The 25,376-nt window shown below is 47.3% G+C and overlaps 1 protein-coding gene across 1 annotated transcript in view; it reads left to right on the top strand.

Moving 5' to 3' along the window:
• Positions 1 to 5,264: 5,264 nt before the first annotated feature.
• The window catches only part of DIS3L2 (DIS3 like 3'-5' exoribonuclease 2), a gene marked incomplete at its 5' end in the record, with an annotated part of 39,623 nt that continues 19,511 nt past the window's right edge, over positions 5,265 to 25,376 (top strand). The window contains one exon of the mRNA XM_010016416.1: positions 5,265 to 5,344. Coding sequence (XP_010014718.1) covers positions 5,265 to 5,344 — 80 coding nt within the window. The remainder of the gene's footprint in view (positions 5,345 to 25,376) is intronic.

The following is a 25,376-nucleotide window of genomic DNA, read 5'->3' as shown; positions in this document are numbered from 1 at the left end:
AGGGAAAGCATTTTGTCTGATGACGGAGGTTTGCAGCTTGGAGCCAAGGCTGGGAATGGGGGGATCCAAGCCAAGCCATTTACTCAAGGGGCATGCAGAATTTGCCCAGTCAAGTCAGTATAGGTACTGGCAGCATTTCAGCAGCCAGAAGCCTGCTCCTCAGGCTCTCTTCTTGTTGGAGCTACCAGGCTTTTTGCATGACTGAGCCCCTAATTGCTGCAGGTCTGAAACTTTCTTTAAAATGAGGACAGCTGCTTGCTGCGCTGAAACCTCAGCAAGCCTGGAGGTCTATGACAGTGTTAAGCACTGCTTCCCCTTTCTGAAAATCCTCTTCCTGCCCCTGGTGGAGGAAGCCCCAGATGTAGGCAGCTTCCCCAGCACCCCCCACCAAGGCCTATCTGCCTGAGCAGGGCATTGAATCCCTGCAGGGATCAGGCAGCACAGAGCTTGTTGGTGCTCTGGAGGGCAGCTGCCCTGACCCCTTCTGCTTTGGCTCTTGTCCCATGTCTGTCTGTGTCTATGTGCTGGTTTGGTGTCTGCTCACCACTGTCAAGGGGGTGTGTGGGAACCCTTGGGTGCAGATGAAACATGTTGGTGTCTAATGGATGGAGGAACAAGGAAGAGCAAGGAGCATCCCACTGTCACCCAACTGCTTCCTCTGCTGGATTTAAGGATGTAGGAATAGAGAGAGGGAGGATGTTACTAATCCAAAGAGTGGAGCCACTGCATAAACAAATGTTATGTGTGCACAGTCCTCAGTGCCCAGTGACCACTGTAGGCAGGAGATGACTTTCCTTAAGGAGGTGGCATTATGTGCCACTCACTGTGAGTACATTCTCTGCTCTGTTGACCAGTCATGGGATAGCATGCCCACACCTGCTTGGTACCTTTGGTGTGATACTGCCCTCCATGGAGTCAGCGTTGCCCTGCCCATCGAACAGCCTGCCCCAGCCCCTTTGAATTTCAGTGCCCTGCTCCTCTTCTGTTTGGGTGTATTGCAATTGCATTTGGTGGCGAGTGAGCCTATCCATCGCTGTATCCACACAGATCCCAATTACTCCTTTTGACAGCTCCTATTCATGCACCTCCTGGTGCCTCTGACATCTCAATTATTGATGGGGCTCGCCTGGTAAGCAGCACTCTGTTCTCAGCATGGCTATGTTCCAGCTCCCTTTCCCACTGAGTTCACACACTCACCATGCTGAACATTTCTTTATGTGCAAAGCTATTGAAGTGGAAAGGGATCTTTATTAGTGTATGAGCTCCAGGGCTACACAGCTGAAGGGGGCAGTGGAAGCCAAATTGCACCGCAGTACGGTGCTGGGAAATTTCCTCTCCTCCTCCTCTCCCAGTGAAGCCCAGCAGTGTCTTGTAAATTGAAATGATCTCATGTGTTCAACGGTGAAGATCCCTTGACCTGATAAGCCTTCCTCGTGATGGGGTCACCCTGCACTTGCATTTGTGTAAGAAACTTCAGTCCCCCATTGGCCTTGCAGGCATAAAATCCGGTATTAGAAAAGCAATGCCCTTTGTCTTGGTATTAGTTTGTTTGCCAGCTTTGCAGCAAGCCTTTGCATTCTGACAGGGAGCACTGACACACAAAAGAAAGAGCTTCAAAGCAGCATGTGGTATTGGAGCAATGTTGTCAAATTGGTTAAGAGTTAAAACTGTGCCGGAGGGACAATTGCAAAAGCCTGCTTGTTTTGTAGGGCATTGTGTATCTGTGAGGCTCCGGATGTCTCATGACATTGCTGTAGCAGTAGTCAAATAGAAGCAATGATGAAGTGGTTGATCAGCTCCTGGCATCTCTCCTGCCCCCTTGCAGCCTTGTCCTGCAACCTTCTTAAATTCAGAAGTAACCAGAGGTTTTGTGCTTAGTGAACAAAAGCAAAAGGAAAGGGTGGCTGCTGGAGAAGATGAGACCAGGAAGAAGCAGCAGTGTACGGTGTGCAGAGAACTGGGAAAGGACACTTGAGTTTTGTTCTTTGAGATCTGTGGCAGCAGTTGCCTCATAGATGAGCTTTAGCATGAGAAGAAAAATCTGTGGAGCAGACCTTCCAAAGCACTGAGGTGCTGGGGAGCGTAAGTGCCTCTGCAGCTGAGCATGGCCATGCACATGAGCATATGTCTAAGGGTGGTCAGTGAAGCACTCCTGCAGCACCAGTGGCAGAGAGGACCCAACTGCATGATATCGAATGGGTGTGTGCAGCCTTTTCAAGTTTAGTAGGAAGCTTCCAGTCTCTGCATCCCACTGTGCCTCCTGGCAGCACGCAGCTAGTCCTTCTCTACCTACCTTACTTGCTCTCTTTTGGTGCTGGGTTTTGCCTGGGGTTCTGTGCTCCCTGCAGCGATTAAATGCCACCAACTGATCCAGTGGTTGCACAGCCAGAGCTTGGCTGTTCATTCAGGGTCTGTAAGAACTCCTGCCCTGGGTGACAATGACAGGGCTTCTCTTTCCCTCTGGCTGGCCATGACAGTACATCAGCAGGGCAGATCTGCACAAGAGCATGGTTTTGTGCACCTGCGATAGCATGGCTTGCCTTGAGCTGTGGTTGCTGAGACAGACCTTTAGTTACACATCTCTCTGTGTGACAGCCTGACCCTGACATTTCTCTGAGTAGGGTCCTCTTGTCACTGTGAGTGACAGTAGCATCCTCTTGCCTGACAGTATTGCCTCATATGGTCAAGCTGTGTATAGTTCCTGTTCACAGGCCTTGCTGGCACTTGTGGGTAGCAGAGACAGCTGAGCCTGCCAAGCAGGGTGTGTTTTATTTGTCTGGAATACCATAACCAGACAAAGAAGGGTTAAAATAACAGAAAGTTGAAAACCCATTATCTTCGGAACTGTGATCTTTCCTTTTTTGGGTAGGCAGGTTCCATGGGACCCTGTCCCCCCTGATAGTGGAAAGGTCACCCTCCCCTACCTGATTGCCCCACAGCTCTCCCTTGGCAGCCTGTCCGAACAAGGCTGTTTTCCTTCCCAGCCCTTTTCCTTCCTTCCTTCCCTTCCCCTGGACTTGAGCTGGCACAGCCCCAAGTGGTGCTGGGGCCCCAGAGCCCAGGTGAGCTGTAAGCAGAGATGCTCAGTTACTGCAAGCCCAAAGTCCACTTAGCTGAGTGCTGCAAACAAGAGGCTCAGGCCTTCCTGAGTTTGTTCTGATCAGAATTATTGCTGAAAGTGGCCAAAGCCACATGTTGCCCAGCTTGCACTTTCTTTGTGTTTCTTCTGTAGCAATTCAGTGTGGTGCCCATTTCTCAAAGCACAGGACCAGATGGAGCTCTGCCTGAGATATCTGCTGTCCCTTTTGCCTCAGAGGCACTTCCTGATATTCTAGCAGGAAAACTTTGGAAAACCTGGCCCAGGAAAATGGCTTTGGGCAATTCCCAGTTCCTCCTTCAGTTCCGCAAACCAGGGCAGCTCAGTTGAGAGGACTCTGGTTATGGACCACATCACCAGCAAGGTGATCACTTGTCTCCTTTGGGGAGGTTGCTTGTTTCTTGCTGACCTCCTGCTCCCATGCAGTAGCTGTCATGTGCCATCATAAGATCTGGGGAGGCTGGAGCTACAGCCCAGCTTCATGGAGCTCAGCCCTGCTAGTCTTGCCTTAGACACCAATCTCCAAAATGGATCTGAATAATCTGCTAAACTGTGTAAGATCAGAACTTGCAGGAAGGGGAAGTTGTGGACAATGTAAGTGTAACAGGTTGCTGTCTGGACAGCAGTATGAATTGTGATACATGTACCATGGACACATGTGTTACATGCTGTTGCAGGAGTATGTGTTTTAGAATGGCTTGCAGAGTTAGGGGCATAGAAGTCAAGGGAGAGCAGCTGGATTTGGCCTCAGCCTGGTACTCAGTTCTTAACGTGTATCCAGGATGGTGAATTTTTTGATGATTGCATGGTATGCAGTTTTATTCGGGTCAGTGAGAGCACAGCGTATTATTTTGGTACCCTTTAGGGAAGAAAAAATCAGCGCACCATCTAATGATTGAGCACATAGGGTTTCTTTACAGCCTAAAAGAGAAAGATGTTTTAATTCTGTGTTCATTCATGAATAAGCTGTTAATTTCCTTGGAGCCCAGAGGAGAGGGCTCTCTGATCAAATGGAGAGGCTCAACACTGCTTTCTCATCCTTTCCCTGCTTAAAAAGGTCAGGCTCATCATAACAAACCTCCTTCGACTTTTAGCCCTTGCAATGGACTTCCCAAACTGTTTCAAGAGTCCTGCATGATCTAGCAGTGATCACAGCCCTGGCGGTAATCATCTCTGTGACCCCAAATAAGCCAAAGCGCTCAGCAGATAACAACTGTAGCTACCTCTTCTGAAGGATGCTGCCCCTCTTACCCAGCCTACTGGCTCCTGGTCAGGGTCTGCAGCCCTTTTGCAGAGCCCAGGGGCTTCACCTCATGGCTGTGGGAGTTATTAAGACACTGGTCTGGGGGCCAGCAGCCTTCCACTGGGTAATGAGGGGCTGCTCCGTGTGCAGGGCTGTTGCAGGGCTCAGCCCTGAGCTGTTTTCTAGGCAGTTCAGCATATAAAATCGCTGGAGACATTTTCAGCAAAAAAGTCTCCCCGCAGAATTGTTCTCTTGCTTGTTGAAAGAGGATTAATTTCCCCCCCTTAAATAATATCAGCCGTGTTTGAAATCTGAAAACCCTTGCCGAACGCCTTCTTGGAGCTGCCAAGAAAGCAGCTTCCAGGTCACACCATAGCCTCCTGCCGGACGCAGATCCAAACTGCAGACCCTTCTAACAGCTCTTTAATAACTCTGCACAGAAGGAAAAATCTGTCACCTTTCCCTCTGTGGTTTCTCCTCTGTTTTAATGCACTGGAGGAATGAGATGGAGACGGGAAAGTTTTCAGAGAAAGACTCGTGGGAACCACAGCTGCCGATGGAGAAGACTCATTTCTTTAGTGTCTGAGGGGAACCGCAATTGCTTTGGTGAAGGATGGTGTGTGTGGGTGGGTTTGGAGGGGTGAACTGCTATGACCCATGCATTTCAGAAGAACCACAAACACTTTATAGTAACAAAGGGTGGAAAAAGCAAGAGGTTTCTGCAATGCATGTGACTTTTTGCTGAGGTTTGGAACCCCACAGTATGTTCCAGGCCACGGTGTTTGCGTGTCAGTCTTGGTGAGTTAAGCTTTCTCCCACAAGCCTCACTTGAAGTTGCTGTGATGACTGAGAGCCTAAAATGTTGCCTTTTTTTTCCCCCTTCTCTCCCTCTTTTCATTCTTCCCCATCCCCTCTCCTCTGCAGCTGAAGCTCTCATTTACCTTGGACCAAGAGAGTGGGATGCCTCAAGGCTGTTATATCTATCAGTACCGGGACAGCAACAAGTAAGTCCTGCGGAAGATTGCATGCAGCAGACAGGGGAAGGTGCATTGAAAGGAGGCTGCCTTGCCTTCTGGCAAAGTGATCACAGCTGCTTGTACCACTTAAAAGTAGATTAAAACAGGCTTCGGGCTTGACCTGAAACTGGGAACAGCTCTGGTAAAGGCCAGATCCTTCAAAATGTACGAGGCCCTGCAGTCCCCTTTTTTCTGCAGTGTTTGAAAGCTGCTTTTATTTGGCTAAAAGGCCAGCTCTTGGGTACCACAGGCTCTGGCAGAACTCACCCAGGCTTTGCCCAGGGGTGTTTGCAACTCAGACCCTGCACTCGTTTATGCTGGGGTCATGCTGGGAGTGCAGGCTGGAGGTAAACATCCAAAGGCTGCAGAGTAGCCCTCACCTCTGCTCAGCTACAGAAACAAGGCACCCCATTCTTGTCACTAAAGCTCATGTGTGAGTTCACTGAGTGGCCTTTCATTTTTGGTACTGTAGCCTCAGTGCAGCCACGTGCTCTGTTTTTATAAGGTACCATATGATATTGAAGCTTTGGATGTGTTTGGAGCACAGAGTCCTCAATTTCTAGGTATTCTGCCTATTTTTACCAGCTGCTGTAGTGAATTGGCACCCAAGATATTTTTATTTCAATTCACATTCTCATTATCAAATTGACAGCAGTAGCACAGTTCAGGATATTTCTGTGTTCACTCTGGGATACTTTGCCTGAATACCAGAATGTCATAAATCCGTAGCCTGTTACCTCCACCCATATAGTTCTGTTTCTTGCCAGTTATTGAAGGCTAACCTAAAAAAAGAGGGGACATGAAGTTGTCAATGAATAGAACAGTCTGTAATTTGATCTGCTCTGAAATGCTGATGGAATAGTCCCAGTGAGGAAGAGGGACATCCACAAATAGCACTCCTTTCTAAGCCGAGAAATCTTAGTGTTTAAACAAGAAGGGTGATAATTTCTGGGAGAATTCTTCCCACCTGTGGATGGGCAATTAGCACAAGATACATGGTCCCATCCTGCCTAGCCTGGCCACTAAGGCATGGACGAGCAGAGCTGGTACCTCCAGCACCACCAAGCTAACAGGCAAATGTGCAGTTCAGCGCCAAAGCATAAAATCAACAAGGGAAGAGCATTTGTTTTTGAGATTTTTAAAGGCGGTGGCACACAATGGACAGAGAGGAAAAAAAACCCCAGACCTATTGGGGTTTGTTAAGGATGTTTATAGATCCAGTGTTTCTAATTGTGTGGTGTATATCTCAAAGATCAGCAGCTGCAGTCTTTTCTGCCGCAAACCCTCCTCTCCCCAGGCTCCAGTGGGTGTTCTGTGCCATTGTTTGAGGAAACTCTGAGGATGGGAGTGGAGCTATTTTGTTTAAGTGCTAAGGCCAATAGCAGTTCCACTTGGAAACCTTGCTTTTTTAGCTGTGAGTGGTTCAGCATGTGACAAAGTAGCTGAGGTATGTTGGCAGCTGTTGATTTAGACATGTATGGCTGTGACCTGCATTTCTGGCAAGCACGGGAGCTGAGCCCAAGCCATCCCAGCCGGGATCACAGGCTGGAAGAATATGGTGTAGGCAGGATGAGTAGGATTGCAAGTAAACCCAGACTTTGAACGTGTCTGATGATCCAGACTACAGTTATACCTCCCTGCCGGGCCGCATGCTTTGTATTTTGTAGCTTGCTTAGCCAGCCCAGGGGGAGCAGGATCCCATTTCCCAGGGAATGCCCCACTAAGTTTGCACACACACTTGTCGCCCTAAACCCTGTGCATGCAGCCCAGCACCTCTGACAGTCCTTGGCCAGTGAACTGAAGTATGAAGGTCTGTGCTGATGTATTCTTGCAGGTATTGTGCCCTTGAGTCTAAGATGTGCTTGATTCTAGTTGTACCCTGGGTGATTTTGGAGGAGCCCACGTGCTCTGCAGCTTTGTTTGAGCAGTACATTTGAACAGTGAAGCACCAGTCATGGGTCCTGCTTAGCTGTGCAGAGACTGAACTTTTCAAACTTTGGGGCTTTCATAGGGTTAATTTAAATATCCATAAAATACCATGGCAGTTTTCATGATAATTTTTCCCTAGCAATTTCCAAGGGTGAACTGTAGGCCTCGTGTTCTCCCAAGCCTAGTCAGGTTTTGACTGTACTCATCAGGACCCAAGGGGGTAACAGCCCTTCCGCATCCTTCTAAAGCTAAATCTAAAGCAATGTAACACTTGTGTCTGCACTGTGTTTTGGAGCCATTTACAGTCCGGAGAAGACATGCTGGTGACACACTGCAAGCTCATGCGTGGGAAAGACTGGAAATGTGCACACTGGTGCCCAGTATCCTTGGCAGAGAGTCAGGGCTGGGACCCATGCCAGGCACAGACTTGTAGCAGGAGTGCAGGTGTGTGAAGCTCTCGAGCAGCAACTCTAACAGGAGGAAACTGAGGTGATCCAGGTCAACGGGAACTCGTTCTGGCCTGGGGAGTGTGCCCGATGCCCCAGAGATCTGTGTGAGCAGGACTGTGCGTCACCAGGCTCCGTGTCACCCTGGTCCCTGGAAGTGTCCCTTCCCCTCCAAGTGGCAAATGCTGTTCCAAGCTGCAGCCAGATGGGGCCACCGGAGAACAGTGGATATTGGCCTCCCACTTGCAGAACAAAGGACCGCAGCATTGCTGAAAGTGTAATTACCAGAGCAATTAAAATTTCTATTGCTTAGGGTAGAAGTGCAAGTACTGTGCAGGCTCTTACAAGTGCAATCAATTGGAATTTGTTCTGTTTAAAATGATAAAACCCTGCCAAGAAATTTTTGCAGCTTCCTGTTGCTTGCCTGCCTGCAACAGTGTTCACAGGCACAGTGCTCGTCAGGTGCCCGCTCCGCTGTCATACTCCAGGTACCCAGCACTTTGGGGATACCAGACTCAGTGGAGCATTGGGAGCCTTGGACCAAGAGTAGAAGAGGTGCTGAGCACCCAGCTGCTCACCCCCACCCCCCATCCTCTGCTGTAATATGTTGGTATCTGATGGCACTTGAGGGTCCCAGTAGCCATCTAAGTGCTGTACTTAGAGCCGTATGGAGCAGAGAGGCTGTCACTGTCCCTGTAGTCTCAGGGGTGAGACCAGAGAACATGAATTCTCCCCTTTTTCTCTGCTCAGACCCAGGCACTTTCATCCCCTTGGCTGCCAGTCCTTCCAATCTCTTCAGCCCTTCCTGGCCCCAGAGGAAATGACTTGACCTCATGCAGAAGCAAGCAGTCTGCTTTCTCATTTTTAAGCCATGTTACTTGAATTCTTCCTAATGTCGTTCAGTCAGTATAATTGACAGAGCACAGGGCTGCTGCAGGACAGCTGTTCTGCATCGGGAGCACTGTGCTGTGACACAGAGATGACCAGTGACATGAGATGGGTGACATTCAGAACAGGAGTGTATTGTCAGCCTTCACATGGCCCCAGAGCAGTCAGATAGAATCATAGGATGGTTTGGGTTGGGAGGGACCTTAAGATCATCTAGTTCCAACACCCTGCCATAGGCAGGGATACTTTCCACTAAACCAGGTAGTTCAAAGCCCTGTACAACCTGGCCTTGAACACTGCCAGGGATGGGGCAGCTACAACTTTCTCAGACAGCCTGTCCCAGTGCCTCACCACTCTCACAGTAAAGAATTTCTTCCTTATATCTAACCTAAATCTCCTCTGATTAAGTTTGAACCCTTTACCCCTTGTCCTATCGCTACAGTCCCTGATGAAGAGTCCCTCTCCAGCATCCTTGCAGCCCCCTTCAGATATGGGAAGGCTGCTATGAGGTCTCCATGCAGCATTTTCTTCTCCAGGCTGAAGTGTTGCCACGCGTCACCAGCCACAACTTTCTTCGCCATGACTTCATATGAGAGATGCTCCATTCCCCTTATCATCCTTGTGTCCCTCCTCTGGACTTGCTCCAACAGCTCCATGTCCTTCTTATGTTGGGAACGCCAGACCTGTATGCAGTACTCCAAGTGGGGTCTCATAAGAGACATCCAGGAGAGGACAGCTCTGCCATCCTGCGGTATGGCTGCAGCATGAATCGAGTGTTGAAGGTGGGACTGGCTTTCTGCCATGGCCTCTGCACAGGCTTGGTTTCTCTGGCCCTGCACAGGATCCAGTTGCAAAATTCAGCCAGGCAGTAAAAGACTGTCAAGGCCATTCACATCCACCATGGCTCATGAATCCCATCTTATAACATGCACTGACCAGTCCCCAGTCTAGGAATATGATACCTGCTGTGCTGAGGAAGCGCCAGCTGCCTGCTCTGAAGCCTGCCTGCTTGGTGTGCCTGGTTCTACTCTTCTGGGCTGCCAGGCAGATGGAAGGATGACATCAGTAAAGGTCATGAAAGACTTCTTCCATCCTGCATACAGGAAAAGCCAAAGCCAACTTGAGATCCCCCTGGGAAAAAAAAAGTTGTAAAACAAATAGTATCTTTTGGTTGTATCCAAGAAAGAGAAGATTAAGTATGTTTCCCGCATTTGCTATCACTATCCATATACTTCTCTGGAGACCTTCTAGGCTCTGCTCACCTACCCACAGCAAGCCCAACCTTTCAAATGCCTTTATCTTTCCTCCCAAGACTCTGATTACCTTTACCTTTCTCAGGTGATGCAGTGCTCAGGGTTCCTGCCGTACCATACCTGCTGAAGAGCTATACATTCCTGTCAAGATCCATTCTGTTATGTGGGCCATACTTGCAGTACCCACAGCTGATTCTCCTCTAACAATTTTCCCGCTCCCTTAGCCTCCAGGTATTGGTCTCTTTTTGAGGTCCCATCCTCACATCACAGACAGCACCTTTGCCAATAAACCAGCTTGCAGCTCACCAATGAATTTCATTTTAATTCCTTGCTGCAGCTGGGGTTTGTGTCAGGATTACGAATTTGCAGTGGCGGCTTTCATTTTCTCTTCAGAGTAATTTCTAAACCCAAAGGAGCAGCATCTCACATGGAAGCACTTAGAGACCTCTTACAAAAGCAGTGTTGGAGTATTGATTATTCTTTCTCTCCAGGGACCCAGAGTGCTACAGATAAAACTGCTGTGCAATGTAGCCACTTGCGGGCAGCACCACACAGCTCTTTAGCATAAGAAGTGAAAAATAGCTCCAGTTGAAAGGAAAAATGGTGCCCCCTTTTTATGTAGAGATCAATGATGCCTGGTACATTGGATTATCACTTAAAACACCAGGACTTTAAATGCCAGGGTGCATGCACTCCTGATGCTGACAGGCTTATGATGTATAATGCTGTTTGGGTTACCAACTGAACTCCTCTGTGCAATCTTTTCATAAGGTGAATGTAATATCTGCAGTGATGTACCCAATGTTACATCAGGAGAGCCAACCTATAATTATGTTTGAATTGCTTGAATGGGTTATTTGTCACTAACACATTAGCTCACTCCATTTATTACTACCATTCAAGGCTGCAGCAGGTTTGGTGTAAACAAAGCTTGGGTGGATATTTGGAAGGAGTATTTTTCTGAGTAGAGCAGAGCAGAATTGTTTGGAGTTCATTCTTTTTTGCTAGGAGAACTGTTGACTGGGTGTGCTAGGAGCAAAATACCAGTTGATATGGCATAACTGATGTGTTTTCAGATGTACTTCTCAAGTGTACAGCTCATGTGTTGGACTTTAGCATGGACCTAGTTTCTTTTCAATGAGCTGGCAGGTTTACCATGCTATGTTTTGTTCATTATGAGAAATGGAGGCTTGCAGAGTGGGTTGTTCGTACAAGGAGCTGCTGCACAGATCACAGTCACTGGGTGCCTAACCTGCCTTATTACATGGTTCAGTGTAGGGTTAATTGTCTGGAGGTTGACCTTTAAAACTTAAAAAGATGCATAATCCTTTCTGCCTAAGGTATGAACTCAGTTTTCTGTGTGTCACAACCAAGTCTGCTGGTATGTATGCTGCAAAAATAGCCTTTGTGACTTGAGACTTTGAGGAGCAGAGAATTGTTCCTTTCTTGCTGAAGGGACCCTACGGCCACTTCTAGGTGATGAAGATGCAAAAGATGCAAAAGGCTCTACCCAGGTACTACTTAGCTCCTTTTCTTGACAAAGACCTGCCCCCTCCTGCCACCCTGCTACTTAATAACAGGTTTCCAATCCAGCAGTGCTGTAGAAATAGTAACTGTCAACTCCTTGGAGTGTCAGTGTGATATGGGGACTGCAAGTGGAAAAGGTGATCAAGGAAACCAGCCTTTCCCCTGAGCAAGTAGGTGGGATTTGAAAATAATCTGACCCCTTCCAAATGAACATTTGAAGCTTTCTTTGGTGGCCTACACAATATCCCACACTGACCAGTAGCTCTCTTTCTAAATCTTCGAAAGGGTACCAGAGCAGTCAGTGTGTGCTCCCATCCTCAAGGTGGGGAAGAACTGAGCTCTTAAACCTGGGTGAGTGCAGGACCTCCATAATCTCTAGGTTGAGTCAGGGGAGTTTGTTGTCTTGCTTGTTTCAGAGTGTTTGCTTGGAAAGGAGCTATGAAACCTCCCGGTATCAGTGTTAGATATCTTGGTATTCAGTGGTAGTTAGGTAGGTGAGAAAATCAGCTGCAATTGTAATTGAGTCAGAGATGCTGTCTCCATGTGTCATCCCTGGAGATCTGTTTACATATCCATTTGCTTAACAATGTGGTTAGAAGCCCTCAGCAGCATTTCAGCACCATTTCCCTGGCCTGTATATATGCCTGACATGCCCAAGGCAGTGAGCTATATCTGGACTAGATATAGCTCTAGAATTGCCAAGATACGCATCTGGGTTTTCTTAGTAGTCCTGAATCAGATGGGTCTCTGCGTAGCCCTTATGTACATGGGAGAGGGCAGATCTGACATTTCACAAGAAGCACCTCTCAGTTTCATCTTGTACACACGTCGCTGGATTGATTCTGTGTCAAGGAAGGCCCTCTCCAGAGCTGAAATTTGGCTAGAAAATCACAAGACCCCCTAGCTATCTGTTTCCCAGGAGGATTTCTAGACATATTTTTTCATAACAAATATGGAAAGAGAGTCCTTGTTTTAGCTTAGTCTCTGTGTCTTTGAATGAATAGTCATAGTACAAGTGACTTCTCTGCCAGGTACAGGTTTTTCTGTCCACCCTGCGATGTTTCCAGTGGGCAAGTGCATGTGCCACCTTCTTCTGCTTTATTAGGATATGCTTTAGGTACAAACTAATGATTGAAAGCTGCATGCAGTGGCAGACAGTGTAGTTAAGACCAAAGATGATGGAGGGGATGCTAAGTACTTGGAGCATGGGTTGTGTTCATGGTGGTGGTTTTGTTTGGAGATAGACCTTCCACTCCTGCTTGCCAATGTGCTCTTTGATCTGCACTCTCCTTCTGGGGAGCAAAGGCTTTCAGCTTGCTGTGGGCAGGACCTCTATGGTCTGTTCAGTGCTAAGCGCCCTCGGTCACCAGGGGATCAGCCATGTACGCTGGAGTAACCCAGGTGGGTTTTCAGCCACCTGGGATTGCTCTCTCATAGAGATCTACTGGCTGAGAGCTGAAGCATTCAGACTAGAAGTAAAGCACACGTTTGAAAGGCAGTATAGATGAACCACTGGCAAAATGTCCCAAGAGAAGACCAGGGAATTCTCTGTCTCTAAAGGACAAGTGTACTTCTGGAAGGTATTTTAGACCCTACAAATCAGTGGATTTAATGGAGCAGTAGCTACCTGAAGCCCTCCAGGCCCAAGAGGTCAGCTGCTGGAATAATCCTCCTAGTCTTAAATTCCTGTCACACATCTCTGTGTTAACATAAAGGATCAGCTTTGCACTGATACCACTCACTTCTTTGCAGAGCTGGGTTTTGCCAGCTACTGGGCCTGGAAGAACAGGGCATTTGCTTTGAGTCCTACCCTTTCTTCACATACTTTGCTTAGCTGGGTATTCAGCGTACCTTATTGTTTGAAATTATGTCCTCAGAAATCTGAGGGTGAGTGGAAGCATTTCTTCTTACCCCCTCCAGGCAGCAACGGTGAGCAGTTCTACTTTTCCAGCTGTTGCTGTGCTTTGTTCTGGGTCTTGCTGCTTTTCGGTGTTTTTTCCACAGGTCAGGGCAGCTAAATCAGTCTGGCAACGGACACTGTTCTCTCCACACCTCCCTGTGTCTTCTCCATTGAAAAAAGGAGCTTCCAATCACAAACATGTTTTATGTGCTCAGTCCCTTGCTGTGTCAAGGTCACCCTGAGTGGGGTTCCTCTTACAGCTTAGTGTTTTCACCTCTTCCAATTTCTCATGCATTAGTCAGTCTGGAGCCTAATAGATCTGTAACCTGACTTTGCCTATTTCAGCTGAGGCATTCCCAGCAATGTAAGAGGATTTGGGTACAACTTCCTTTCAAGTTAATGGAAAGATCTTGCTTGGAAAGAACCTGCTTGAGATCTGAGTGTACTTTGCATTAATGTTTCCATTAATTTTAATGGGAGATGACTAGATTCCTTAGATCAGCTTTGAGCATCTTAAATTTTGTCCTTCACCTGTCTCATCTAAAATGGGGCTGATGACCAGAAGCACCCTTAAGTGAGCATCATCATTATTGGCCACCATGTCCTGCAAGTTTTTCTGCTTCTGCTGATCTATCTGGAAATGTCCCTTTTCTCTGGTGACCCCACTGCTCCCCTCATCAGCTCACCACAAGCAGGGCAGAAGGTCCAGGCACAGCTCTGAACTCAGAGACTATCCCTTGCATGGTCTCTGACAAGTCACATTGTCTGTCTCTGCTCCATCTCCATCTGTAAAGCAGGAAAGAGCAAGACTCCTCTGGGACTTTTTTATTAGCATTTATAAAGCACTTTGTGATCATCAACAGGAGGGAATAGAGGAAAGTGAATCTATATTCTTGCCACTCAAGTCTTGCTTACTGCAAAGTTCTGGTACTTTGGGCACCATTACCTTCGTCTGGCTGGTACACACAGGTCTGCCTACCTGCCCACATGTGGGGCAGAGCCCAGCCTGAGTTTTAGCCTGGGTAAGGTCTTGTCTGGCTTCGCTGCTTCTGTGGTGCCATGCTACTCATGACGCTCGCCTCGTGAACTAAGCAACTCCCTACTTCCCCTCTCTCTCTTCTTGCTCTCTGACCTCCAGCTCCTCTGTTAACTTTGACATTTGAACACAGCATTGATTAACTGTTACTGAGCATCTCTTACTGATCAGATGGCTGCTTGTTCAGCAGACTTCTTGCCTCCATCTGGGCTTCCGGTATATATTTCTTTACATCTCCGACTGAGCTGAGCAGAGACCAGCATCCTGACTGCTTATCACATCCCCCTTTCCCCTGGTGAAAGCCAGCCCTGGCAGAGCTCTTGTACGTGTTGCATCTCTGGCATGATTTCATTTTGCTCAGACAGTCCAGCTTAAACAGCCTGATGTAGTAACAGAGTTGATGCAAACCCTACTCACCTCATCACAATCAGGTTAGCAAGCAGCTACACATGCAGTTGTCTTGGCAGACAGGAAAGGCCACACCGGCTTGGCTCCACTGGAAGTACCCCTAGGAAGGACTTTGTGGTCAAATAGGATGTAGAGAGGTGGGGAGGCAGCTCTGTTGAAGTATAACAGGGCACCTGCTGGAGAAGTCATCTTATTAATGAGTTTTTCATGCTTTATTTTAACTCAGTGTTCATTTGCAGCCTTGCTGCCAGCCAGGCACCATCTGGTGTGGTGCCACTTGCCTGGTGACATCAGGCTGGGCACAAGTGTCCAAGTTACAGGGGAGCAGGCAGGGTCCATCATACTTAAAGAGATCTGGTGTGACTTGTTTACCACGTAAAGCAGGAGAGGCTGGGAGCAGGCTGTCTGCGCTCACACACTGGGCCAGCCCCAGGTCAGTCCCAGCCCCCAGCAGTTAGTGAGACAGATTGAATCTAGATTGATCTATCCCAATTCCAGCAAGAAATTATCCTTTCCCTCTGTCTCCATGTTAAATGGAAGGAGACCTTGTCATATTTCTGGATAAACAGGAAGTACATGGCAAGGTAGAAATAAATGTTGTGCTAGTGCGTAGGAAGACTCATTAGGACAGAAAGACATCATCAACGCAGCCGGGCTGCAGCTGATCTGCATCACTGTGTTGAAACTCTGCCTCATGGTACAGCTACTGCAAAAGGCAGGATTCAACAAGGGCTCTGCTCTTTATTGCACATTTGCAGATGTTGCAGAGGAGTGCAGAGAGGCAGACTGTGATTCAGAGCAAGAGTTTTCCAGGCTGCACCGATAGCAGCCTCGACCAGTGCAATGATGTTTGCTGCAGGGAATTCATAGGAATTGCCTCCTGATGCAGTTGTTTGACAGATGCACTTGGACCACTCAGATCTTTGCAGTCCCTATCATCATCATCGAGAGAAAACTGGGTTAGTGGGAGAACAGAGGAGAAGTGACATGCTGCTTCAGTGAATCCACGTGAGCAGGAGTATGGTGCTGAGCTAAGCTGGGGTTTCTGGGTCTCTTTGGAGATGAATTTTTGGGAGGATGAAAGGGACACTGAGGAGCAGGGTGTGAGTCCCTAGCAGAAGCCACTAGAGGAATATCAAACATCTGCTTCATTCTGTCACACCAGCCATTCCTAGGCTCCACACCCAAAATATGATGACACTTAACAGCGACACTTAATTGAAAGAGTGCTGGCCTGCCACCTCTCTCAGCTGCATCTTCATGCTGTACTGTGAAAAACAAAGACAGCGAAGAAACCAGAAAATTGGGCAGGCTATTATCAAGGAGGGTAGTTAACCCTGAAGGGTGCAGTGCTCTGATTCACTCCATGGCTCCACAACCTGTTCTGCCCATAAAGCCAAGGGGGGGACTGCTTTGCAACAAAGGGCTCTCTCTGTTGCACCCAGAGAGCTAAATTTTTCAGACACCACAGGAAGCAGCCTGAGGAGTAAGACAGAGCACAACAGCCAAACTAGTTTGGCTTTGCACCACTGCAGAGAGCAGCATTCAGGCCTAGAGACAACAACCTGCAAGCTCACTGTCTGCTCCAAAAAGCAGAGAGAGGCAAAGGATGCTTGTCCTGAGATCCATGGTGGATGCAGCCATTCCTGAGCTACCCATAGCGTGAAGGGATGCTCTTTTAGCTGGCAGAGCAGTGTGGCTTTGTGCATGTTTATCCAGGGCTTTTGCCTGCATGGTGTCACCATCAGAGCCCCTGCTTGTAGTTGACAGCTCAGCTATTGTTGCAAAGTATGATTTAATAGCAAGACTTGATTACAACATGCAAATGTAGCTGCTGGGGGACTATCTCAGAGGTTTGTGGAGATTAGCTGTTAAATTGGCCAGTGTAAAAACATTATTAAGCAGAGAACATAATTACTCATCTTGTGCTTCTGTAGTGTATAGAAGAGACAGATTTGTTTAAAAGCCAGCAAATCTTATATAGAGAAAAGACTTGTGTAAATGCCACATCATGTACTACTGTATGTTGCAGCATATTTTATCAGAGAAGCAATACTTAATACCAACATTTGGGAATTTATAGAAGGAATCTGTTATATTATTCTGCATCATAAAAGCAAACGTAATGCCTAGTCTGTGTGAAGGCTGTGCCGATACTCAAATATCTCCTTTCTGTGGTGGTTGATTGCTTTTATGGAGATTGTATCATATGGATATAAACAAATCCAGCACTTGATATGAAATCTGGAAGCAGGGTATTAGACTCACGCATCTATCTTCTATCTGTGCGTGTTCCCTCTGAAATGCATCAAGGTTCCCATTAACACCTTAAATGTGGAAAGTAGGATTAAAGTGAGACTGTCAGCACATACAAAATGAACATCTAGGCATGCACTTGCTGTTGCGTTTTTCCCTTTCAGTCCTAGGGTAGTCCATGGGGCTGCTAGAATAAAAAGCTTGTGTGTGTGCAAGGATGCAAGGGGAAGGATGGAGGTGTGGGGACCTTGTTAGTGCTGCAGACCTGGTTTTTAGAGTAGGGTTTTCTGGGTTCAGTGGTTTTCTCCTGCCCCGTGGCTCTCAGTAGCCCAGGCTGGGCTTGCAGGGAGTGGTGCAGTGACAGCTAGAGGACCGAAATCAGATGTAAAAGTGGCTAGCCAAAGCCCCAGACAATTTCAGGAAAATCTTCTTTAGCAGAAGAGTCAGGAGGGCTGAATTAGAGGAACAGCTTGTTCGTAACGGAGCGTAGTTCCCGCAGTCACAAGTGCTGGCATGGAAGGAGGGTGATGCTGGCAGGGAGAAACTGCTGTGCTGCAGTGCCTGTGGCTCACCCGATTCATGTCATTGGACTTCTGTTCCAGCATCTCAGGCCCCCGAGAGATGCTCTGCTGAGGCTTTGCTTGTCTAAGCAGGAGGAAGTATCCTCCCAGCCTAAGTGGGAGAGATAAAGACATCAAGAGTTTTTGATGGGAAACTCCTTGCCATCCTTTTGTTGCAGCTCAAGAGCATTTGTACACCAGTAATTGCTCCCTAGGCTAGTTCCTGTGTGACTCAGAGCTGAATGTGGAGCTGGAGAGGGCTGCTGCTGTGTGAACCTCAGCATCCCAGCACAATATGTCCCAATCACTCTAAATTTGAATTCACAGCCAGTCCTCCTTTACAACATGTCTGTGAACACACAGGCATGCTACCTTGCTCCTGACCTGCTGTATATATTTGCCACAGTTGGAGCCATCAGCTTTCCAGATGGTGAAGGCGGGGAAACTACTGCCTTGCTTGTGGCTGGGCTTGTTTTCAGCTCAGAGCCACAAATCACCTGAACTCCAAGACAGCTGCTCAGGATGTTACCTGCAGCCAGGCGCTAGGTTGGAGCAGGGGCTGGTTCTCAGCAGGGGAAACCAGCTGAGGGTGAATCAGCCTTGTTCGCAGAGGAGCAGGAAAGGACATGGGACAGCATGGGCTGAAATGCTGAGGTAGGACATGCTTAGTCCCCCCCCAGGCACATCTCAATTACAGCCATTTTTCTATAATGATCTTTAATAGTTTGTAATGAAGCCAAGCAGTCGGAGAAACCACATAGCAACATTTCATAGTAATTTTGTCCCAATTATATGAGGGCTGTATCTATTCAAGCTGTCCATTTCTCCCTAAACACCACATTCATACTTCCAAGTTGCATATCCAGCGATCAGTACTGAAAAATGCAGTAAACGTCACATAGTGGTAGAGTTGCAGCAGGAGTCTCTGATAGCCAAAGAGGAGACAGAAGTGATGTACTCCTCTGTTAAGCTCCTTTTTTTGTGTGTGTATGGCTTGGGTGTGCAACAGATCTGTCCATTAAATGACTGTTAACCTGTTCTCAGAGTCCAAATCAAAGGAAGTAATTTGTCTGATCGTCTTCCCTGGCAGTAGTGGTGCTGCCTATGGGAGTTGCTTTTAGCTGCAAACTAAGGTACTGTAAGAAGAGTTGCAGTAGTTCTTGCTGCCATGAACAGCAGAGTTTTTCTGCACTGAGCTGAGTAACATAGTTTGAGGCAGGACCTGCTCCTAACTGCTCCTAAAAGTTTGCCACTGCTGCTCTGAAACCCTGGGCTGGAATCAGGCTGTGATAATTAATGGAAGTTAAAGTGCTCCTTCTGCCTGTGAGCTGGTTGGAAATGGAAAAGAAGAACCTGTCACAATTGTGACTGGCTCTAAACTGCTGTCAGGCTCTCTCCTTCCCTTCCCTGCCCCAAGTGGAAAATTGTATTGGAAAGCAACAGTTAGAGCACTTAAATCTTTCCACAGTTCATTTCAAGCTCCCTTTCTTCTTCTCAGCCATTCCCAGGCCAGTTCGGGGTGCGGATGGGAGACTGCATCTCTGGCTGAAACTTTCAGGATGTTAAATAACAATGGGAGTGTGGCTTTCAAAAAGGGTATAATGTGCCTGGATTGCACATACCATAAACTGTATTTCCCATGCTTTAATTTACAGACAATCCATGCATTGCTACCTTTTCATATGGGATCTATCATTGTGTGCTATGGAACAAGCTCAAGCTGAAATGGGGTTGGTACCTCTCCTGCTATGTGGGACATCTCCCACAAGCATTTAGAGAAGTTGCTAGCATTTGAGGGATGATGTGCTAGCGAGCTTCTTTGGTCTGCCACCTCAGTGGAGGCAGGGGATGGACATCCATGCAGCAGCAAAGACACAAGGGTTATTGATGTCTTAGAAACCATGGAAGCACCTGAGAATGGTGACATAGGAATTAGGTCTTCCCCTCCAAAAAGGTGTCAGGATCAGTATCCCAACTGAAGTGCATCTACACCAATGCACAAAGTATGGGCAACAGACAGGAGGACCTAGAAGCCATTGCACAGCAGGAAAACTGTGACATAGCTGGCATCATGAAAATGACTTGCATAACTAGGATGCTGCAATGGGTGGCTGTAAACTTTTTAGAAGGGATAGGCAAGGAAGGAGAGGCAGTGCAGTAGCCCTGTATGTTAAGGAGTGTTTTGGCTGTCTGGAGCTTCGTGATGGTGACAATAGGGTTGGGTGTTCATAGGTAAGAATCAAGGGGAAGACCAGCAAGGCAGATATCATGGTAGGAGTCTGTGACAGACCACCCAACCAGGATGAAGAGGCTGACAAAATATTTTGTAAGCAGCTGTAAGAAGTCTCACAATCACTAGCCCTTGTTCTCATGGGGGACTTCAACTTACCGTATGTCTGCTGGAAATACAGTACAGCAGAGAGGAAACAGTGTAGGAGTTTCAGAACTAGACTGAAACTAGTCTTCTAGTAAAGCCTTTGACACCATTTCCCACAGCATTCTCCTGAAGAAACTGGCTGCTCAGGGCTTGGGCGGATGTGCTGTTCTCCGGGTAAAAAACTGGCTGGAGGTCTGAGCCCAAAGAGTGGTGGCGAATGGAGTTAAATCCAGTTGGTGGCCAGTCACAAGTGGTGTTCCCAAGGGCTCATTCCTGGAGCCAGTTCTGTTTAGTATCTTTATCAGTGATCTGGACAACTGGATCGAGTGCACCCTCAGTAATTTTGCAGATGACACTACTTGGGTGGGAGTGTTGATCAGCTGGAGGGTAGGAAGGCTCTGCAGAGGGATCTGGACAGGCTGGATTGATCAGCTGAGGCCAACTGCAAAGTGCTGGGTCCTGCACTTGGCTGACAACAACCCCACACAATGCTACAGGGTTGGGGAAGAGTGGCTGGAAAGCTGCTTAGTGGAAAAGGACCTTGGGGTGCTGATTGACATCTGAACATGGGCCAGCTTGTGCCCAGGCAGCCAAGAAGGCCAATGACATCCTGGCCTGTATCAGCAATAGTGTGGTCAGCAGGGCCAGGGCAGCGATTATCCCCCTGTACTCAGCATTGCTGAGGCTGCACCTTGAATCCTGTGTCCAGTTCTGGGCCCTTCACTACAAGAGTGACATTGAGGTGCTGGAGCAGGTCCAAAGAAGGGCAACAAAGCTGGTGAAGGGTCTGGAGCACAAGTCTTACGAGGAATGGCTGAGGGAACCGGGGCTGTTCAGTCTGGAGAAAAGGAGGCTCAGGGGAGACCTTATCACTCTTGACAGCGACCTGACAGGAGAGTGTAGTGAGGTGGGTGTCAGTCTCTTCTCCCAAGCAACAAGCAATAGGACAAGAGGAAATGGCCTAAAGTTGCACCAGAGAAGGTTTAGATTTGATATTAGGAAAAATTCCTTCACCAAAGGTTCTCAAGCATTGGAACAGGCTGTGCAGGGAGGTGTTAGCGTCACTATCCCTGGAGGTATTTAAAAGACGTGTGGATGTGGCACTTATGGATATGGTTTAGTGGTGGACTTCGCAGTGCTTGGTTAATGGTTGGACTTGATGATCTGAAAGGTCTTTTCCAGCCTAAACAATTCTGTGATTCTATGATTTTCAGAGCTTGGGAAGGACAAGGAAGCTCTCTGCTCAGTCTGAGCTTGGAGATTGCAGTGCACATGGTCTGTTTCAAACTGTCGCGCTCAGATTTGCAAATGGTTGACCTAGCATGTAGATCTAGTGGCCAAACAGAGGTCTAGGACCCACATCATTCACATTGACTGCCGAATATGAAGAGATGACTGACTGAGTTGCCTGGAAGGAATATGGCTGGTTGGGATCCAACCACCACAATAGCTGCAAGCACTGAGGTCCTTCTGTGCCAGGGCTAGAAGCACTTCCAACAGTAGAGTCCTTGCAGGTGGTGACTGGCCCTGGTGATTCCCAGAGTAGAGTAAGAGATTCAGGCACTGGGGAATGGACGGGCATTGTTGTCCAAACCAGGATGGTGATTTAGAAACAAAAGGCAGATTTAATGTTGTTTTTCCTTCTTCTAAATGTACAGAGCTTCCCTGTTCATTCAAGGGTTAAGCAGTCTGAGAGATCCAGCACCCAGAGCCAGGTATCTGTCAGGCCTGGACTGGAGGCTCACCAAAACATGAGGATATACGGTTTTATTTCTGTTCTGTCATTTGGAGATTACTACGCAATGTCTGTAGGATAAGAAGGCTCCGGGGCATCTTAGGATATGCCCTGTGCTCCAAAAGAGGTTGTTGTTTTGGCTTTGCAGAACTCATACACAGAGGCAAGAACTGGTGCCTGAAATGTTCCTTTTCCAAGGATTAAAAGCCAAGGCTCTACAAGATGACAGTGTTGCAAATCTTATCATAATCCAGTGCTGAGATCTGTAGGTTTCAGCAGCACAAATGTGCTGACAGATCTGTGTGCCTGCTTTTTGGTGATGGTACATCTTTTCATGAGGTTGGTCTATGCTGCTGAACTCTGGTTGTATCTCCCAGTTCAGAGACTGGAACATAACGTTGCAAGAGCTGTTCTTCATCACATTGGGTTCTTCATTGTAACCAAACTTTCCTTGATCTTGTAAAACTCTGGCCCAAAGGAGCAGTTTCAGGATATCATGGTGGATGTAGCTTGGGTTCCTCTGCTCTTAGTTGCAGCTGAGGGACCCATAAAAGTCAGTGAAGGAACTAGCAGGAGTAGCTAGGTTAGCTTGTTGGCTGTGACAGCCAGGGACTGAGACATTTGCTACCTTCACCCAGCAGCGTGTGAGGTTTTGCAGATCTCACTGTGAACAGAGCTTGTTTTCTCTTTTATACAATTACAGCAGAGGGACTGTGGTGTGAAACAAAGTCCTTTCTTACTAATCCAGCTCTGGAGAGTTGTCATATCCAGCTCTGGCCTTTAAGGATGTGATTCTTCCTTGCTTACACCAATAGGTCCCATGCCACCCATTCTTACCTGTTACAGTCTCATTGAAACTACCTCATCTATCCCCATCTACCGTCTGTGTGTAAGTAGCTCCAGCCGGAGATAAATATCTCTCTGTCATCAGAGCTGTGTGCTCTCCTCTCTGTCAGCAAGCATGGTGTTCAACACCCACTCCCATGCCACTTGGCTTTCTCTGTGTGTGCTGAACTCTGGTAGATTGTTCAGCAGTTTCTTCTCCATCCCATTGCGTAAATGAGACTAATTTCAGCCTGCTGTGATGTGTGGGCTTGTTGGAACGTGACTATAAATCCAGACCTGAACATTTTCTTGTAATGGAGAGGGTGGTGAAATTGCATTGCTGCCTTTAACCTCAGGCTGTCCTTAGACCAAGCCAGACTCTTCACAACCGCTATGACAGTAAATCAAATAGCTTTTGAATCGATGCACATAAAAGTCAGGAGAGAGACGTTACAGATGGAAAAGACCTATTGCACCTTACCCCGCTGCAGAGGGGGTAAGGCTCTCTCAGGAATTTACAGCGTGGCTCCAAGCCTGCCCGCTGAGGCCAGGCAGGGTGAGAGTTGTGCCTGGGGAGATGTGGAGTGGGGGGAGACTACCTAAGTTTCCTGCAGCTTTTCCATCCTGCTTATCTCTGCATTTCATTCTCTTGGCTTTATTTTTGGGGCAAGAAAACTGTTGTTGATTGTATATTCAACAAACCCAATACGTTCATTCTGCTCCTTGCTTTTCACTCAGGGCTATGTCTGACTTTTCTATAGAAGCATGTTTTTCTCACCTAATATTTAGTTTAAGATTGTAGGAGCTGGATATAAAACCTTCTGGGATGTTTAATCTGCCAAGAGGCTGCTTGAAAACAGAAGCTATCCAGTGTGTTTCAGTAGTCCCTATTTAGAGAACATCACCCCCAAATCCTGTGTTGCCCATTTCCCTTTCATCTCCTTGCCAACTTTCATTGGTTGTTTTAACCCTGATCTGCTGTGGATGTCCCCTGTACCTTGCTCCCCTCCCTCTAGGGTTTCCATGTCTTTGAAAGTCCTGGTAACCAGAAGGTTCATGTGTTGTGCTTTGCAATCATTTCAGACCAAGAATAATACAGCCGGAGCCAGCTGGATCCCTCACTCCATATTGATACAACTATTCCCCTTATAACCTGCCCACACTCAGTGCTGCAATTGCAAATCTGAGGTTGAACCGGAACAGTGCTGTTAAGCTCTGCTCCATGGCCCTGCCTGGAAAGCAGCACCCCCAGCAGAGCATCCCACAGCCAGGGAGTGGCTGCCTTTGGGTATTGTCTGCTGGGGACCTTGCTAAATTGAACATATTTTCCTGACGCAGATCTTCTGAGAACCAGTGGTCCTGGTGGTTGCTCTAGTTCTCTTGATCTGCAGCCAGTTTCTCCTAAGCAATCCTCCTCTGGCAAGGCCCTTGCTGAAGGCTGGCCAGTCCAGGTGATTTCTTCTCCTTCTCCTCAGGACTCTTACTATGAGCCCAAACAACACTTGAGCATGGTTAAGAACTGGAACAGGGACCCAGAGGGTCTGTGAGATACTTGACTTTGAAGATTGCTAGAACTCAACTGGAAAAGGTCAACCTGATCCAACTTTGAAGTTATCCTGCATTGAGCAGGAGTTTGGACCAGAGACCAGCAGCAAAAGAGGACATTGCTTAGCAAGTCACTGCCTGGCTTTCACTTCCTGAACATCACAGGGTACATGTTGAGTTAGCGTGCTACCACTGCCTTTGGCTGCCACATTATTTAGATTATTTTCCATATTCCTCATCTTTTAAACTTTTTTGGCTAGCTTTGGTTGTTCATCTTTTAATGAGCTTATGCTGGCTCCTGCTTGTTTGTCCCTGGGTCACATCCTGGTTGGTAGATGGATGCTGTCCCCAGTCATTGGCCATCTCAGGGTATACTAGTCTGGGATGTTCATCCCTTCTTCTTTATTTCCCCCTTTTCCATTAGTTTGTCTCCTGCTTTGCAAGTAATCAACTATTCAATGTTAGGTAAACTGGAAAAAAGCCAGGGAGAAATACACACAGGGTGTGAACGCCTCCTCAGCTGGAATGTCTGGGAGAGCATTAGCTGGTGGGGAACGTGGTGCAGGAAGGCAGGTTCTAGCAGTCTGTGACTCCCTACAGCACTATCTGTTCTCCAGGTGATTAGGTGTTTCTTCCTTACTGAAAACTTGTCTCAGATTAAACCACCATAATAGAAAGCTCAGGTTCTAGAGCAATCCCAAGTGTAGGTTAATATTTACAAGCTATCAGCTTCAGGCTTTATCTCCATCCCTTGCTAGCAGAGGTAAAATCTTTAAAAATCCATTTTGATCTTTCTCGTTCATGACATGGCCTTTGTATGACACTTTCCAAGTGAAACTGGCAAATGTCTTAATGGAAATGTAAGTTTTTCTCATTCCTTCAGGAACTAGTAACAGATGAGCAGCCCCCTGTGTACAAAGGGCCATGCCTTTATAATGGAGCATAAGTGATGGACAGTATCTCTGCAGGATACTCATGCTAGGAAATGTCAGAATGTTATTTCTGCCTCAGTGGCTTAAGATCATTTGTTTATCTAATGGACTTGCATTTTGCAGGTGTTGTGTTAATATTAATATGTTGTCTGAATTGTTAATGTTCCTTCACTTCAATGTTACATTAATGAAGGCTGCAGAGGATGGAGAAAAGACCTGGCTAATTAGTTAAATGGGCAAAAAGCATCTTTAACTTTCCATCGTGCTGCCCTTTGCTTCTACCTAATGGTCTTGGCATTTCTGGTCAGCAGCCATGTAACACATGCTGCTGTATGGAGCACTCAGCCACGGACTTGCTAATTTTTCTGACCCATAAATCACTTGCATAAAGTTTTAATGGTGA

The sequence above is a fragment of the Nestor notabilis genome, unplaced genomic scaffold (assembly GCF_000696875.1).
Source record: "Nestor notabilis isolate BGI_N333 unplaced genomic scaffold, ASM69687v1 scaffold13246, whole genome shotgun sequence".
Classification (NCBI taxonomy): domain Eukaryota; kingdom Metazoa; phylum Chordata; class Aves; order Psittaciformes; family Psittacidae; genus Nestor; species Nestor notabilis.
Note: the sequence above shows the minus strand (reverse complement) of the source record. Positions and strands in the feature narration are given on the sequence as shown.